General features: G+C 33.1%; 3 protein-coding genes across 3 annotated transcripts in view; all 3 read right to left on the reverse strand.

Moving 5' to 3' along the window:
• Nucleotides 1-72: 72 nt before the first annotated feature.
• LOC144843618 (putative bifunctional dTTP/UTP pyrophosphatase/methyltransferase protein) overlaps nt 73-16,551 on the reverse strand; it is a 65,056-nt gene continuing 48,577 nt past the window's right edge. The window contains exons 2-7 of the mRNA XM_078700486.1: nt 2,875-2,968; nt 2,294-2,428; nt 2,107-2,148; nt 1,745-1,859; nt 1,174-1,285; nt 73-778 (exon numbers count right to left, since the gene is read on the reverse strand). Coding sequence (XP_078556612.1) covers nt 625-778; nt 1,174-1,285; nt 1,745-1,859; nt 2,107-2,148; nt 2,294-2,428; nt 2,875-2,964 — 648 coding nt within the window. The 5' untranslated portion in view covers nt 2,965-2,968 and the 3' untranslated portion in view covers nt 73-624. The remainder of the gene's footprint in view (nt 779-1,173; nt 1,286-1,744; nt 1,860-2,106; nt 2,149-2,293; nt 2,429-2,874; nt 2,969-16,551) is intronic.
• LOC144843608 (fatty acid hydroxylase domain-containing protein 2-like) lies at nt 3,186-7,583 on the reverse strand. The gene is made up of 6 exons (XM_078700470.1): nt 7,474-7,583; nt 6,255-6,459; nt 5,754-5,878; nt 5,455-5,657; nt 4,406-4,678; nt 3,186-3,876 (listed from the first exon to the last, which is right to left on the reverse strand). Exons 1-6 carry the CDS (start codon nt 7,474-7,476, stop codon nt 3,693-3,695), a joined length of 993 nt encoding a protein of 330 aa, XP_078556596.1. The 5' UTR covers nt 7,477-7,583; the 3' UTR covers nt 3,186-3,692.
• Nucleotides 11,737-15,748, reverse strand: LOC144843607 (fatty acid hydroxylase domain-containing protein 2-like). The gene is made up of 7 exons (XM_078700469.1): nt 15,665-15,748; nt 15,149-15,269; nt 14,752-14,947; nt 14,026-14,147; nt 13,362-13,567; nt 12,574-12,846; nt 11,737-12,385 (listed from the first exon to the last, which is right to left on the reverse strand). The coding sequence occupies exons 2-7, from the start codon at nt 15,257-15,259 to the stop codon at nt 12,229-12,231; spliced, it is 1,065 nt and encodes a 354-aa protein (XP_078556595.1). The 5' UTR covers nt 15,260-15,269; nt 15,665-15,748; the 3' UTR covers nt 11,737-12,228.

Consider the following 16,551-nt stretch of genomic DNA (forward strand, 5'->3'; position numbering starts at 1 on the left):
AATGTGATGTGCCCATATATGGACATGATGATGTCATATCACTACCACATTTGGGCACATTACAGTTTGATAAGTGTAGACAGAGCTTAATACCTATTACGTTTTATTGGTTGTTTTACAAAGTTCTTTATTAATAATCTTCTCTCAAGTTTCCGTGGTTTGTGTTGACTGTAGAATAATAATTTAATGTTTGCATTCCTATGCTTGTAATTAGGCAACAACAATGATATGACCTGTTTATTGTTTTTTATTATAAAAATCGACATATTTTGATTGTTTTACATCATGTAAATAAATGAGGGATACATAAACTTGGTTATTTAATTGTCTTTTTTGCTTGAGGATTCGCATTTTACTCCTTTTAAGTATAAATCCAAATTACTGAAAAAAATGACCATTTTGTGGGTATCAATGGCTGATCTCAATGGAGAGACAAAATAAAATAAGTAAAAAGCTAAAACAAAATTTTAACAGCCAGAAATAATTGTCCCACCCGATATCATTCAGCCCATAACCCCCCGCCCCCCACGATGTACTTTTGCTGAGGTGAGCACAACCTAGTCTAAATAATGTTCTTTTCAAACTTTATCCCAAATTTCAACACTGGTTGCATCTTGCATTGTCTCAACTGACGGTGTTCCCTTTCCTTTCGTACAATTTGAGCATTTCAATGCAGAAACGGTGTAAAGGAAACCCGACAACATTGTAGTAGTCGCCATGGATACCTTCAACTAATGTTCCTCCCAATGCTTGGATACCATATCCCCCTGCTTTATCCCTGAAAGAAAATACAAATTATGTCAAAAAAGTGTTCAGTAATAAATGGTGATAAAATATAGTCAATGACATTAAAGGAAAGTTTGTATTTATAACATTTAAGGGCACTATTTTCTCAATAGTTTCCTAGCAAAATCATACAGTACTACTGTTGTTTCTTATTTGGTCATATTATTACTTAGTAAACACACCAAACAAAACATAAACACCCTAGTGTACGTAAACACCAGAGTTTTGTTAGGCAATATGAAAATGTCTAAGGCTCTAATCTACCCAGTATCAAACTTTATGTGACAACAAAATGTGATGTGCCCATATACGGACATGATGATGTCATATCACTACCATATTTAAGCATATCGCTACCATATTTGGGCACATTATTAAATAACTTACATTGGTTCACCAGTGTCGACATAACTCTTAATCACATCAGCTGGCAAGTTGCCAAATTTAACATCTGTTGCTTCATGAAAGACCACCTGTTGATGGGTGCCATCTTGAAATGCTGCTAAATAATGTAAAACATTTCATTTGACATGATTAAAAAGATTATTACACACCTGAGTAGATTGAGGATTGTTTCCTTGTGTAAAGCTCTGCCTACACTATCAAACTAGTTTGACAAAAAGAGTGAGTTGTGCCCAAATATGGTAATGATATGACATCATCATGTCCATGTATGGGCACATCACATTTTTTTTGTCACATAAAATTTGATATTGTAGACAGAGCTTAACTGTTATTTCAAGAGTTCTAATTACTGTACTTCCATAATTTAATCATTACAGTGTAAAGCTCCGTCTACACTATCAAACTTTATGTGACAACAAAATGTGATGTGCCCATATATGGATATGATGATGTCATATCACTACCATATTTGGGAATATCAGTATCATATTTGGGCACATTACACCTTTTGTCACACTAGTTTGATAGTGTAGACAGAGCTTAAGCTATGCACCTTTGTTTAATACAACACCAGTGTACACGCTGTGTGTCCGTCCGCTAAGTTTTGTCAACATGTCTATTGCATCTGATTTGTCTGCTGGTTTTTCCATTATCTTCTTATCTAAAGCCTATGGTAATAAATTTTAATTTTCTTTACATGATGATGTTGGCTTCTGTTTTGTTCTATAACATTTTATTCTTGTTTTTTTTATAGTGAATAAGGTCAGGTTTGGTATTAAACATACAGTAACATTCCCTTCCCAGCTTACAGTAGGCTCTTCATACAAAGAGTCAGTAACCACCACACTATTTTTTAAATAGCCTCTAATACTTTTGTCTAAAAAGAATCCTGCTTTTAACTGAATTGTTACTTACCACTACGGTGTCGGCCCCTATTATAAGAGATGGTGGACTACCCTGTGGAAAAAATAGTGACATTATTTATTTAATAGGTGTATTCATTTACATTTTTTTGCTTTTTTGGTGTTGAAAATATTGACACACAGACCCCTCCGTCAGGCAAAATAATAATAATACAAACTTGAAATGAAATATTACTTACTAAATTTGATAATCGTTCTGCCACTTCTTGGGTTTTTCTCCTTGCTGTTTCTTTGACATATTCAGCTGGTGTTGAAAATTGACTTTTATCAAGATTCTCGTCGAAATTTGATGGTGTAATGTTAAAAATTAAACCCTGCAAAAATTAAATTTCATATTTAAAAGTACTAATAGTAATTCTGTACTTACAAGTCTTATTACTAAGTAAGAAGACATATAAATATAATGTAATGAAATAGTGCATTCTGTTGATATTTACTTATTGATTTGCTTTGTTTATGCATTATTATCAAACATTAATTCATAATATGGCCTCAGAGTCATCTAGAACCAAATATTGTTTATGTTATGCAATAAAGAAATAATAGTAACGTATACAAGTACAGTGTACGAAACGACTCGTCTATGAGGCAGCAACCACACATCCAAACAATTCCCCACAAACCAAACACTGGCAGCACCTAACGAGGGGCCTAACTTACTGGGCCTAGAGTTCCAAGCTGCACATTTATTAATAGTCTCGCTTTAGAAATCGATAAAATTATAAATATCATAAGAAAATGTAAGTATTTATTTATCTACCGTTGACTTCAAAATCTCTTTTCTTCTCAGTGAGCCACTAGCTAAAACGATTTTTGATAGCGACAATTCTGAAATTATTGGTTGCAACATGATGAAAAAGTTTATGCACATTAAATATGAGGGCGCTAGACAGATTTGTAATCGGAGTTAGTTGAACCTATTATTTTTGGTACAAACTTTTTAAAGAAATACATGTAGATATATATAATAAAACGATAATAATGTTTTAGACATTTCATTCATTTGACATAAAATCTTTATTTGCTTTACAATAGAACGTTTTAAACTTTTTTACCAGAAATAAATAGAAATAAAATAGTATACTCATTCGTATACCAAAGATAAATACTATTAAAAGCAATAATATGAATTATGTAATAAAATAAAATAAAAATGTTTTCTTTTTTTTAAATACATTAATCTGTCTGTATAATGTACCATACCAAACCATACTTTTTATTTGGTTTATTGTTTTCAGTCAACAAGCAGTTCTTTGTCTCATTTACGTTACTTAAAATTGCATTATATGTGCTCAATAAAAATAAAATCTGCTTACTTATACATTTTTAAATTTTAAAAAACTATTATATTTTGGTCATTTTCAACTCAATTGAAATTGAGTAATTTTCTATTAATTATATACATATCCATACTGCACTGTAAGAAGCTCCAATATTTGGTATACATTTCTAATAATGAAACTGAAAACTAAAAGCAATAATTTTTTCGCCATATTTGGTTTACCGAAACATGTCAGTCTTTTTTTAAATCTATTATGTTATCACTCCATCTTGAACAAAAAGAAAACAGCAAATCGCTTATGATTTGTCAAATTGTTTACAGGGGCTACTACACAGCTTTGGATCATCGGGGAAACTTTCCGTGATCGGATTAATACCAAAGAGAAAAACGTGTCGTTGGAATTGCTTCGTCTCTCTGAACATGTTGTCGGTGTTGTGCAATCGATCCAAAAAGCCTAACACACCGTAGTTGTTAGTGAACCTGGGAAAACATATAGTAATAAAGTCAAATTATGTAAAATATAGATTCATTTGCAATGTTAGTTAATTTAAAGCCTAAAGCTCTGTCTACACTATCAAACTAGTTTGACAAAAAAAGTGTTATGTGCCGAAAGATGGTAGTGATATGCCCAAATACGGTAGTGATATGACCAAATACGGTAGTGATTAACATCATAATGTCTATATATGGACACATCTCATATTTTGTCACATAAAGTTTGATAGTGTAGACAGAGCTTAAAAAGACATTTACAGACTGACATACAAACAAAAGCTCTGTCTAAACTATCAAACTAGTTTGAAAACAAAAGTGTAATGTGCCTAAATATGGTAGTGATATGCCCAAATATGGTAGTGGTGTGACATCATCTGTCCATATTTGGGCAAATCGGATTTTTTTTGTCAAACTATGATAGTGTAGACAGAGCTTAAGAAACATTTGAAATATCTGTCTTTATTGGCTGTGCTCGCTATACATCAAGTTCACATTTTCAGCAACAAACACTTACTTCAAATGGTGGAAGTCGTGGGCTTCTGGTGAGGGCATCAATGGCAGATGGTAACCCGAATGGACAGTGACAGTCGTGAAAATAGCCAGGAGGAACCACAGCCAAGTGGTCATCATGTGGCTGCCCATGATCATTGGTCCGAGTGCCACTGGAAGGAAATTTGAGAGGACATGCTCAATGGGGTGGGCGTACAATGAGATGATGCCGACAGGAGCTGTCCACTGGTGGTGCTTCTTGTGGATCCATTTGTAAACAGAAGGATGATGTAAGAATCTACAAGAAAATAAATTAAAAAATTTAACATATCCCACAATATTTTTAGTTGCGTGGACGCGACTCAATAGTTCACTATGTCGGTCGGGCGGTCGGTCTGTCGGTCTGTCTGTCGGTCCGGTATCACTATGCGTTTTATAGCTTTTCTGTACTCTTTGAACTGTTTTGATATACAGACAAGTTTTAAAGTACATTACTTTTTGAAAGTTCATTTTTTTCTGAGAGCACGCAACTTATGGCTGTTGGCCTTGTTTTTATGCTCTTTTGTATAAATTCTCTGCATAATTCATTGTTTTATCATAAGTGATCTTTAACACAATGCAAAATTATTATCTATACAGATTAACACTATTGACTTCATACTTTATAATTTTACTTAAAGATGTATTGTCACCAAAAACATGAAAAATGAAGATTAATAAAATCAGACTCTAAATAGGCCATTTTGCAGTTTTAATAAAGTTATTCACTTCTGTAAAAAAAAATAAATTATTTCATTTATAAAAAGACAAAAAAAACCCGTTTAATTTTAATCAAAAACCATTGTCTGACAATTTAAGTATTTTGAGGTAAATATTTTTTTTTTCGATCCAGTTTTTGGTCAAAGTGAACAACTATTATGTGACATTAAAATGGCATATTAAAAAAAAACATTTTAGGGGGAACAATATATCTTTAAATATGCATTGTTTATCATATGTGCATGGTCACAGAAAAGAGAAAAAAACAATCCCACAATGCACTAAAAAAGTAAATGTATTCAATGAATGCTTTACCTATGGGAATAATAAAAGGCAAACTCAACAGTGATGACGGACACCACAAGATCGAGAAGTACACGCTGAAAGGTTGGAAGCTGAGAGGAGAAGATGTTCGCCCTTTTAACCATCAACGGGTACAAGACTGCTGTGATGGGTATGCTGAACACCTGGTTAAATAACACCACAAGACACGCCTCTTTTAGTCGAGCTTTGTCCACCTGTATGATGGAAAAAAAAAGAGAAATGATTATTGATAAAAACAATAATAAAGGTACCAATGTTAATAGGCGAACAAATTAATCTAAAACACTCACTGGAACATTCTTGTCTGCTTGAACTTTGAACTTGTAAAGAACGCTATCTTTTCCTTTAAGATCTGTGTACATCAAAAATGCATTGAGAGGCCAAAAAAGCAGTATAGTAGTGATAACTTGAGAACCTAGAAAACAAAGAAATTAATTTTAATTAAACATAAATAATTGTCAAAAGGTGAAGAGTACATATTTGTCTTCTAAAAGCTAAAGCTCTGTCTACACTATCAAACTAGTTTGATATGGTAGTGATATGACATCATCATGTCCATATATGTGCACATCACCATATTTTTTTTGTTTTTGTCACATAAAGTCTGATAGTGTAGAGAGAGCTTAACACCTAATATTATTAGCCTTGTTAAAAATAGATATCAGAAAGTAGTTCTAGTTGTCAGAGAGTGCAACACACAACCCAAGGGCTAACACCCTTAATCAACATGCATGTTTCACAAGAGACTCCACCCAAACCCCACCCAAAAAAGGCTTTCTAAAATATCTTACCAAATACGAAAGTGACAAAGTTGTTTCTGCCACACAACCATTGACATGTGTACCAGACCGTCTCCCAGAAGTTCTTAGAAGACCCCCAAAACTGCTGCAAGTGCCACGTGAAAGAGTTATGCATACACGCCAAGATGATCAAAGACGAACCAATCATAATCGTTGCACTTCGAACAGAGTCCAATGAACGAGCAATTCTGCCAGCCTGTGAAGATATCAAATATTAACATAACACAGTAGTATGAAAAATGCATATGCATTAAAGATGTATTGTCCCCCAAAATCATGAAAAATAAAGATTTATAAAATCAGACTTTGAATAGACCATTTTGTAGTTTTTATGAAGTTATTCACTTCCACAGGAAAAAACCAACAAAAACAATTATTCCACTTTACTTATAAAAAGACAAAACAGACAGTTAAATTGAACCAAAAGCCCATTGACAGCCAATTTGACTGTTTTGCTTTAAATTACAGTTTTTTCAGATAAATATTTTTTTTTAGTGATCCAATTTTTGGTCAAAGTGAATGACGATTATGTGAAATTAAAATGGAATATTTAACAATAAAAAATATTTTTTTAAGGGGGACAAAATATCTTTTAAGTAATTAACCTAGATTTTATATTCTTTAATATTTTTCGAGGATGAACTTTTTTCTCTTTCTTTCCCTCAGGTGATTGGCTAAAACTTTATAATATATACAACCTATCTTTTCTATGGGGTTGTTGTGATGGCCTAACACTCTCTCAATACACGTTAGTTAGGCTTTACTTAATCCATGCAGGGAGTTGCTGCTCCATAGTTATAACTATTTCAATCCTAAACTAATTCTTACCGTAAACATTTTACTAAACGATAATGCTAGTCCTATTATGAGGAAATTGAAAACCAATTAACAGAACTGTCAAATTCGGGTGCACTACGTCACTACCGATGTCCAAATAAAAACAGCATATATGGTCATCAACCAGGTATGCATAGTGAAAGGTAATTCATTGTTTTAAGATGACCATGAGATGGGCTACCGGATCTACCCAGGTACCCTAACAATAGTAGGCTAAGAAAGTAGCACGGTTGGGTACGTTCTTACAGTACACAAAGCAACAACACTCATCATAATACCCATCATGTCTTATTATTAGACTCATAATATGAATTACTGTCACTAACGTACCAACTAACTACACTATTAACTATCAACTTAGTATCGAACTTACCATGATAAGTTTACTAACGATTCACTATGAGAAATAAAAGAAAACGATTTTAAACCAATACAGAACGGTCAAATTCGGGGGATTTTTTACTATGGATGTCAAAATAAAAACAACAACAATAAAGTGCCCCCTCTATCGTCATCAGGCAGATAAGTTTTGTTGCATTTTTTTTCTGATCCTGAACCTAACATACAAAAGGCTTGTATTCTAGTGTAATATTAGAAGTTTTACGTATTTTTATACGCTTTAATAAGGCAACGTATTTTACGTACATGTCTTCAAGCATTTCAGTTTTGTAACTAACCATTTTTCCGATCGCAACCTAACATACTTAGTGTCTAAACAAATCATTTAGGCGGCATATAGGCTAGTTAAGCAATGGGAATGAAATACAAATAAATTAAAGTACCCTTTCAATTAACCGTGGTATCATTTCTACTGCCTTGTGTCCAGTGCACAGATGTCAATGTGAATGTTCCTAGATTATGGTGTCGATCACATGAAACTAAAAAATGTGACGATGCGCTATCACTATCGCATAATTAATTGTATTGGAATCTAGATACATCAGGCAGTGCTATCTTCGGCCTTGCAGTAAGTATCTCGGTTACGCATACATTTCCATTTTGCTGGTAGTGCTATAATTTTGTTATAATTCAGATTTAAATATAAGTGAATATTAATGACAAGAGTACAACGAATTCACCGGACACAGTAAACCTAAACACCACGTGGTATATTATACTCACACACACACGCTTCTTGTACGTACGAATTCTTGAACCTGATTGGTTGAAAGTTATATGACGCATGACTGGTTATTATACGCGTATTGGTAGTACATCGTATAGCAAAACGAGACCCGCATCTTAGCCTCCATTATATTGGTACTGTTACACTATAATATTAAACAGCTATTTGCTATATTTTATAATAAGTTATATACTATTAAATTATAGTAGAAGTAGTAGGCCCATAGTAGAATTATTTTCTTTATCGTTTTAAATGAATTAGTTAAATTGTATTGTATAAATAGAAATGAAAGATTATGCAAATTATGTGCTTTACAATCAATTGAAGATGAATATCATTTCACTTTAGTTTGCCCATTTTATTCAGATATTAGAACTAAATATATGTTTTCCTTTTATACAAACAACCCAACTAAATTAAAATATATATATTTAACATTGTATTACATTGTATATTATTTGGGCCAAAGGCCATATATAATAAATGTTTCTTGGATTTCCAAGAAAGAAGAAGAAGAAGTATTATATCACCTGGTGGTTAGTATTCATGTTCTGTGCCTGTTGTGTTTATATATTAGAAGGGCATATGTATTGTTTTCTAATGTTTGTAATTCCAGAAATTGCGGAGTTATGAAATAAGAAATACTCCGGTGCCATTAGTTAAAAAAAAAAACAACATTACTTTTAACTAAAATAAAATAAAACAATTTATAAAAAATGCCATCAAAATCACAATTATTGTTCCGATCTGAAACTTGAGTAAAGTAATTCTGTTTTGAAATAGGCCTACATTTGAAACCCGCTTTGGGGCGGGCGGGTGTACTCGCTACGGTCATTAGAATTTGGTACGTTGTATAACGTACTTGGAATTTAATTATAAGCTAATCAAATTGCTTATACACAGAATGCCAACATTTGAATATCAAATGTTCCTGCGCATTCAGAGGAATTCTCCAATTCACTTTATTGTATTCCGATGAGGGGAAACTTGGTGGAAAAAATAGCGACAAAAGTAGGCCTATAATGTGAGTGATATATAAACACTGTCTTATTGTAACTTTAAAACATAGAGTAGGCCTACATAGGGAAATGTTGGTCAGTAAGATATGTTCATATCTTACAATATTACGTAATTAATTGAGTGTACAAAATGTAGGAAATACTCTAGCGGTATCTAGGTGTTCGGTTAAATTCGAGAGTGTTTTTGTGTCTGTAGGGCCTACGTTAGATTTTGCCCTATTACGTCATCATTGTTGATACTACAGATTACTAGTTTTTCAATTTGTTATTAGACAATACAAATGGTATACGTGGGTGAATGACGGTGTACCTCAAACCATTGAAGTGAGGCTAAAAATGTCAGCGTTTATCTGATGCACTTCTTTTTCTGACATTTTATTTTGTCATTGTGAATGTTAAAATTCCAGTATACAATTTGTTTCGATGCTTGAGTCTGATCTGATTTTAAATACGGAATTATTTTAAATAGGCCTACTGTAAAGAATATCAAACAAACTTGTGCAATAATTAACTAATTATTTTGCATACCTTTTTTAGGTCATTACAATTCCGAATCAAACCTCACACAATTCTTTAGTTCTAATTTGAGAACTTGGATGAATCAAGTTATTAAATATAACAAGCACGAATGTGCGATACTCGGGGTACAGCAAAAGAAGCTGTAATGACGTCATAAGACCCGATGTAACGTCACATACATCAATAACCTCGCTACCAAATACGGCTATACGGTACCATCTTCGAGACGTGGAATGGCTGCATCCGGTTTGAAATTTAAAAATCCGGCCCTATAGCTTTGAGGACATGTCCCTGTAGTATATTCATGCCAAATCCCAGCTCAATACTACAACGAATAAGGGAGGAGTAGTACTTTATAAATCGCACCTTTTACTCAATAGTGTCGGATGGAAGAGAAGATGAGAGAGTCCTAGACTCGGATACCCCGAGTAATAAAAAGAACGTCATATGGCCGCGGCCTACTGGAGTCTGCTGCGTGTACTGTGTGTTCGTTGTTTTCCCCAAAACACATCTTTCTTTCTTGGATAGGCTATTTGTGTTTTCATCGTAGCCATCAAACATTAACAAATTAGAATCAAAATATCCATTTTAATTGATATAAATGAATGTTTTGGTTAAAAGCTATTTAGTATTAACACACATAAGATAACTACCCTGTTAAGGTTTTCGTCATGGCCTACTGGTAAGTTGGGTGGGGCAGAAATGATTTTGTTAAATTTGTATAGCGCAAAATAAATCTCAATGTTGTTATATATCTGTTTCAAATCGATACGATTTATTCTACAATCACAAATAACATTCTAAGTAACATGATATAAATATTAGTAATATCGTCTATGTTATGCGTAACTTCACCTATCAACTGCATATCTATCCGTCCATACTCACTGGCTATACTATTTATTGTCTTGTTTGTCGTCTGTTTATACATAACAACATAAAAGGGTAAATAACGTATTTATACATTCTAGATATTTGCATAAAATATACATGAGAATGTTAATATTTTGCATTGACGGCATAATAATATTATTACACAGCAATTATTATTATAATATAATCATTTAAAATAATATCTACAAAATAACAAAGTTTCTAATGCGTATGTTTATGTATAATGAAGTTTGTGAAGAGCCAATAGCCTGGTTTCCAGAGACGCAACGCAATGACGTAAGCGCAACGTAAGTGATTTTACCAATCACAAACGATGGATCATCCGAACTATCGCTTGTGATTGGTCAACTCACTTGCGTGTACTACGTCATTGCATTGCTTCCAAGTGGGAACCAGGCTTTAACCAATGATGATGAAGATAATAAATATGCAAATATTTATAATAAATAAGCTATATATTTCTCGAACAAAGTCAAAATGGAAACTAATATCATCCACTGCATAATATTCCCAAATAAGGGTAGGGTGAAAAGAGGAGAGTGTATTTTGTCAAAATTTCTGTTAAAAACCCGAGTAAATATGTATTTGTCGCCTTATTTATGTGGTTATTTTAGCATTTTAATTATTATATTTAATTGTAATTTAAATAAATATATAAATAAATATTTTACAGCTTAAATACTTATATATGTACTTATATACTATCTTATTGAATGCCCCTCAATAGATGAAAAATAAATTATACAATTATGATTTGAATCATGGCAGTGTGTCAATTTTGGACTTCATTCTACCCTTGTCGGTGGTTCGAATCCCTACAACACTCTTGTACGTTTTAAAGCAAAGCACTTTGTGACGTCATTGTTCATACTGTCAATAATATGCCAGTATGGTGTGAGTTAGTAATGAATTAAATACATTTAGTTATTATTAAAGAATTACAAGGGTACCAGTATATTACCACAACTACAAATTGACACCAATACATAAACATTAGAATATTAAACAACCTCCAACAATTTCACTAAACTTAAACTCTGTCTACACTATCAAACTTTATGTGACACAAAATGTGATGTGCCCATGGACATGATGTAGTCATATCACTACCATATTGGGCACATCACATTTTTTTGTCAAACTAGTTTGATAGTGTGGACAGAGCTTTAAGCTCTTTGTAATTATATAACTGTATTTTTAAACTCTCCACATTGAAAATATAAATATATCGACTATGATATTAAGTAAAAATGGATCTATTCTGACTGATACAGTAGAACCAAGGAAACATTCCCCTTTAATACTAATAGAGGTCCTAAATATGGGTTGACCCTAGTGTTGTATTTATCTAGTTGATTTCACAGGCAAATGTCCCCTTAATAGGGGTGCCCAAAAGAGAGGTTCAACTAGTATCAGTCAGAATTTCAAAGAAGCTTGTTGGTGGACTTAAACCTGAATCAGATTCCATAAACCCTGAATAACCTAACTACAAATTATTACCCAACACGCACTTAATCTATGTTTGGTTTATTTAACATGATAACATTTTGAGTATTTTTCTAATAGCACATTATTTAGATTTTTTAGGGCTGTCAGGGAAGGTAGCGGCGACTGGAGTTAGATTGGTCAGAAGGATGTGGCGATCGTATTGCTTACTCTTGCGGAACAAAACGTCAGTGCCGTGTAGACGATCCAAGATTCCTAGCGTGCCGAAGCAATTGGTGAATCTGTAAATAACATAATATTTTGTTAGCAACTGTTCTCATTGCATGAACTAGATGATTTTTTTTATATATACAAATTCAATGGCGAGAACCCAAGTCAAGTATTTCGCTCAGATTTATAATAATTATTATTAAAGTGGTGTATATTATTGCAATTCATTAAAAAGAAATTTATCACAACTATAACATACTTTAAATGATGAAAGTCGTGAGCTTCTGGCGACGGGAAAAACGGCAAATGATATCCACAGTGAGCATTGACCGCTGACGAGATGACCATAATAAACCACATCCATATAGTAGCAATGTGGGATCCCATGATGATAGGTCCAAGAGATGATGGAAGAAGGCTTGATACAATATGCTCAACGGGATGAGCGTAGATAGCGGTCAGTCCAATTGGTGATGTCCATTCATGGTGGAGTTTGTGTACATGCTTGTAGATTAAGGGATGGTGCAATAGTCTGTAATAAAATTTGAGATTTTTATGTTTATAATATATAATACTGTCTCATATTCATTACTAAAGTTCTGTCAAACTTTATGTGACAAAAAAATGTGATGTCCATATATGGACATTATGATGTCATATCACTACCATATTTAAGCATATCACTACCATATTTGGGCACATCACACTTTTTTTGTCAAACTAGTTTGATAGTGTAGAAAGAGTTTTAGGGATCTTGTTAAAATTATTCTCATGCAGTTACTGCAGTAACTACATTTTTACTGCAGTAACATATTAATTTAGTAGTTTTGAGGCATATGAAAAAATTCCTAAAAATTGCTTAAGCAGGTTAACTAAAAATGTAGTTACTGAACGGCATTTGAATAATTTTGATCCCTTCAATTTATATAAGTATGATAAAATGGCCTGGTTGTATCAATATGTATAATACAGTAGGCTACAATGTATTGTCTTGACCCCATTATAGAGTTGCAAATAAATGTTTTTGAGCTGCAAAATTGTCTTTACCTGTGCGAGTAATAAAACCCTATCTCTTCAACAATGAGAAATACAGCCAATTCCACAAGCACCCATGAGAATGTTGGTAGCTCTCTGACAACACTGTCACACCGCCACTCCATCAACGGCATGCACGCAAGTGTGAAAAGAGTACTGACTACAAGTTGGTTGAACAGCACTACTTTCAATGCTTTCATTAGTTGTGGCTTTTTAACCTAAAAAGTATAAAATACAATTAAAATACTGTAGTTGATTAACAGTATATAAAAACAAATCGTATTAATAATAATAATAATAATATCGAACATTTATGAGTTCTTTACCAAAGTCTCACAACGCAACATGAAAAGAATAGCTATTGAAATAGGTGAGTTTTTAGGAGAGATTTGAATTGAACAACTCGTTGATGCTTTTGTTACGTCACGTCTAGACCTGCCGAAGATCAAAATCAAGCATCTCCACCATTTGCAAAATATTGCTACAACAAGTGACAATCATTGCAGCAATATTTTGACCCAGGAGAACTCATAACACCAATTTTAAAATATCTGCATTTGCTCCCAATTCCTAACAGGTTTTTTGTTTTTTTTTTAATATTTGTTTTTGTATACCGGGATATTGTGAGACTCCTGCGATTACTGAGAGAATTCGGAGGTCTGAAACTGTTACTTACTGGAACATTTTTGTCGGCTTGGATTTTGTAAGATCTGAGGAAGGACGGCCTGCCTGTTATATCCACAAACAGAAAGAAGGCGTTTAGGTACCAAAAGATTACACACGCTACCACATTTGTTCCTAAAAAAGAATTTAGTGAAAATCTGGGTGGATTTAAATGTACACCACACGATGATTTAAACAATCATTTTATGGGAAAGCAATACAAATTATATTATATGCAATGACAAAATATAAAAACAGTGATTTGGCAAGAAGCCAACAATTGATCAAATTACATCATTCATCATATTTATATAGAGAAACGGATTACACTATTATATTGCCCAGCAGATGAATTCCTGTATATTTTGGCTACTTGCCAATGTTGTAACTATATAACTAACAACTATATAACTGTGACCTTGATGTTGAAAGGTCAATTTGTAAGAGTTAACTGTAGTTATTTGAGAATCCTATAAATAGAATGATATGTACACACATCAGAGAAAACATTTTTTTTTGTGTGAAGGTAGGGTCCACAACTTTTTTAACACCATGAAATACTCTAGGGTCTAAAAAGCTCTGTCCACACTATCTAACTTTATGTGACAAAAATGTGATGTGCTCATACATGGACATGATGTCATATCACTACCATATTTGGGCATATCACACTTGAATATGGCATTGTTTTTATGATTAAGGTTTTAATTTTTTTTAAAGACTCAAGTTTGTTTCATACCCCAAAAACCTATAACCCATTTATCTCCTTCAAAGTAATCATACACTTGGGCCCAGAGAGCTTGCCAGAAGTCACCAGATGCTCCCCAGCACCTCTGTAGATGCCATGTCAGTGTGTTTCTGATGGCAACAAAGATTATGATAACTCCACCTAAGATAAAAAATGACTTGTGTATGGACTGCTTCACACGACTTTTCTGAAAATGAAAACAAATGTTCAATAATATGAAAATCTTGCGCTGTAATGTGACAAAACAAATTTATGGTCAAATTGCTAGATATTTTGTTGATAACTATAATAATTTTTTATTCATTTCCTCATTGAAATCAGTCGCAGGAGTATTCATAATTTATATTATTCAATATTTTACATTCCTTCCCTGGGTGTCATTCTTTACCTTTGGTTCCTTGGGCTCAAACTCAATATTTTCATCATCCTCTTCTACTGGATGACAACAAGGCTCATTTTCAACAAAATGGCATGAATCCTCACTTAGAAGAGATGCCATATCAAACCAGCTGAACAAGAAAACATTGTTGTATTTTATTTTTATTAAATTTTATGTAACTTCCTTATATATTAAATTAAATACAATTAATATAAATAGTATACCGTTATACTAGGCCTACAGTAATAACATTCACAATTCAATTATTTGGGTGTTTTACGCCTTGATGATACCGGCAATAATTAACATATTATTTAACATAATCTGTCTTCCATGCCTCCTCCTTGCTTGATCCTCCCCCGGCGGTCGATCGAGATCTTGAAGTAAATTTGGGCTTGGCATAATTTTAGGCTTAGCTACCTAGAGCCTGAGCCCTATAAGACTACACACACGCAAGCATTTCAGATAAATATAGAGATCCTATACATTAAAACGTTTAACTATTTCACAGGTTATTATTCTTACCTTCAAAATCGTCCTAGGCCCAGTATTTTTTGAAAATGTAGACCCCCCAGTTACGAAAACGAAATCGCAATTGTATCTCGTGAGTCACTGACGCATGAAAAATAAACAATGAATAGCTGTAATATAAAATTGGATAGCGCCACCTATAATTATAAGTAGCTTTAAAACGTTTTGCAAGAGTTGATTACAGAAAAGCTATCATAAATTGCCTATTGCTTTCTGTGCACGTCATTGTCACCATGGCATCATCTGCGTCTTGTGGCATTTGCACGTGTGAATTCATTAAAATAAAATAATCATGTGTACATTATGTTGAAATAATTTATGGTTTAGTTGATGGTTTGATCAAATTTGTAGAGTAAATTAGATAATATTAAGCTGAGTAAGCTCATTTTTTTTGGCTGTTCCCACTCCATCTTAATACTCGATCAATCATAACATTATTAGGCCTACATAAATAATTTTTTTAATTTAATAAATGTAAATAAAAAGTAATCTCGAAAGGAAGACCATCTCGAAATCAAGCCTGGGCCTCTTTCAAGATAGTATATGGGCTTCTTTACATTTCGAGATACTGTGAATGTCAAAGAATTCGGAATGTTGTGTTAATACATCAATAATTCATAACCTTACAATCCTAACTCAAATCAAGCCTATAATTTATTCTACAATTGATTGTTTTCCATGGTACTTTGATTGCATGTTGTTGTACCTATTTCTTGTCTGCTTCTCGGCAAATATACTGTCTCAAATCAATTGTAGCACTTTCAGTCCATAAAGAAGCCAATAGGCTAGGATTCGTTTCGAGGTTTCTGGTAAATGTGTAAAAAGTTTGTTAGCCTTTTAGAATTTAGACCCCCCGCGGCCCCATATATTTCTTTATCTCT

The sequence above is a fragment of the Antedon bifida genome, chromosome 5, assembly GCF_963402885.1.
Source record: "Antedon bifida chromosome 5, ecAntBifi1.1, whole genome shotgun sequence".
Taxonomy (NCBI): domain Eukaryota; kingdom Metazoa; phylum Echinodermata; class Crinoidea; order Comatulida; family Antedonidae; genus Antedon; species Antedon bifida.

Bases quoted from the DNA above. Each gene is read 5' to 3' on its own strand.
- LOC144843608 (XM_078700470.1), bottom strand. The intron at 4,679-5,454 runs GTAAAGCATTCA...ATTTTCTTGTAG, and splicing joins GCCTTTTATTATTCCCATAG to ATTCTTACATCATCCTTCTG. The intron at 3,877-4,405 runs GTAAGTGTTTGT...ATGTTTTCCCAG, and splicing joins CACGACTTCCACCATTTGAA to GTTCACTAACAACTACGGTG.
- LOC144843607 (XM_078700469.1), bottom strand. From the start codon at position 15,259: ATGGCATCTCTTCTAAGTGAGGATTCATGCCATTTTGTTGAAAATGAG. The intron at 14,148-14,751 runs GTATGAAACAAA...ATTCTTTTTTAG, and splicing joins ATGGGTTATAGGTTTTTGGG to GAACAAATGTGGTAGCGTGT. The intron at 13,568-14,025 runs GTAAGTAACAGT...TATACTTTTTAG, and splicing joins AAGCCGACAAAAATGTTCCA to GTTAAAAAGCCACAACTAAT.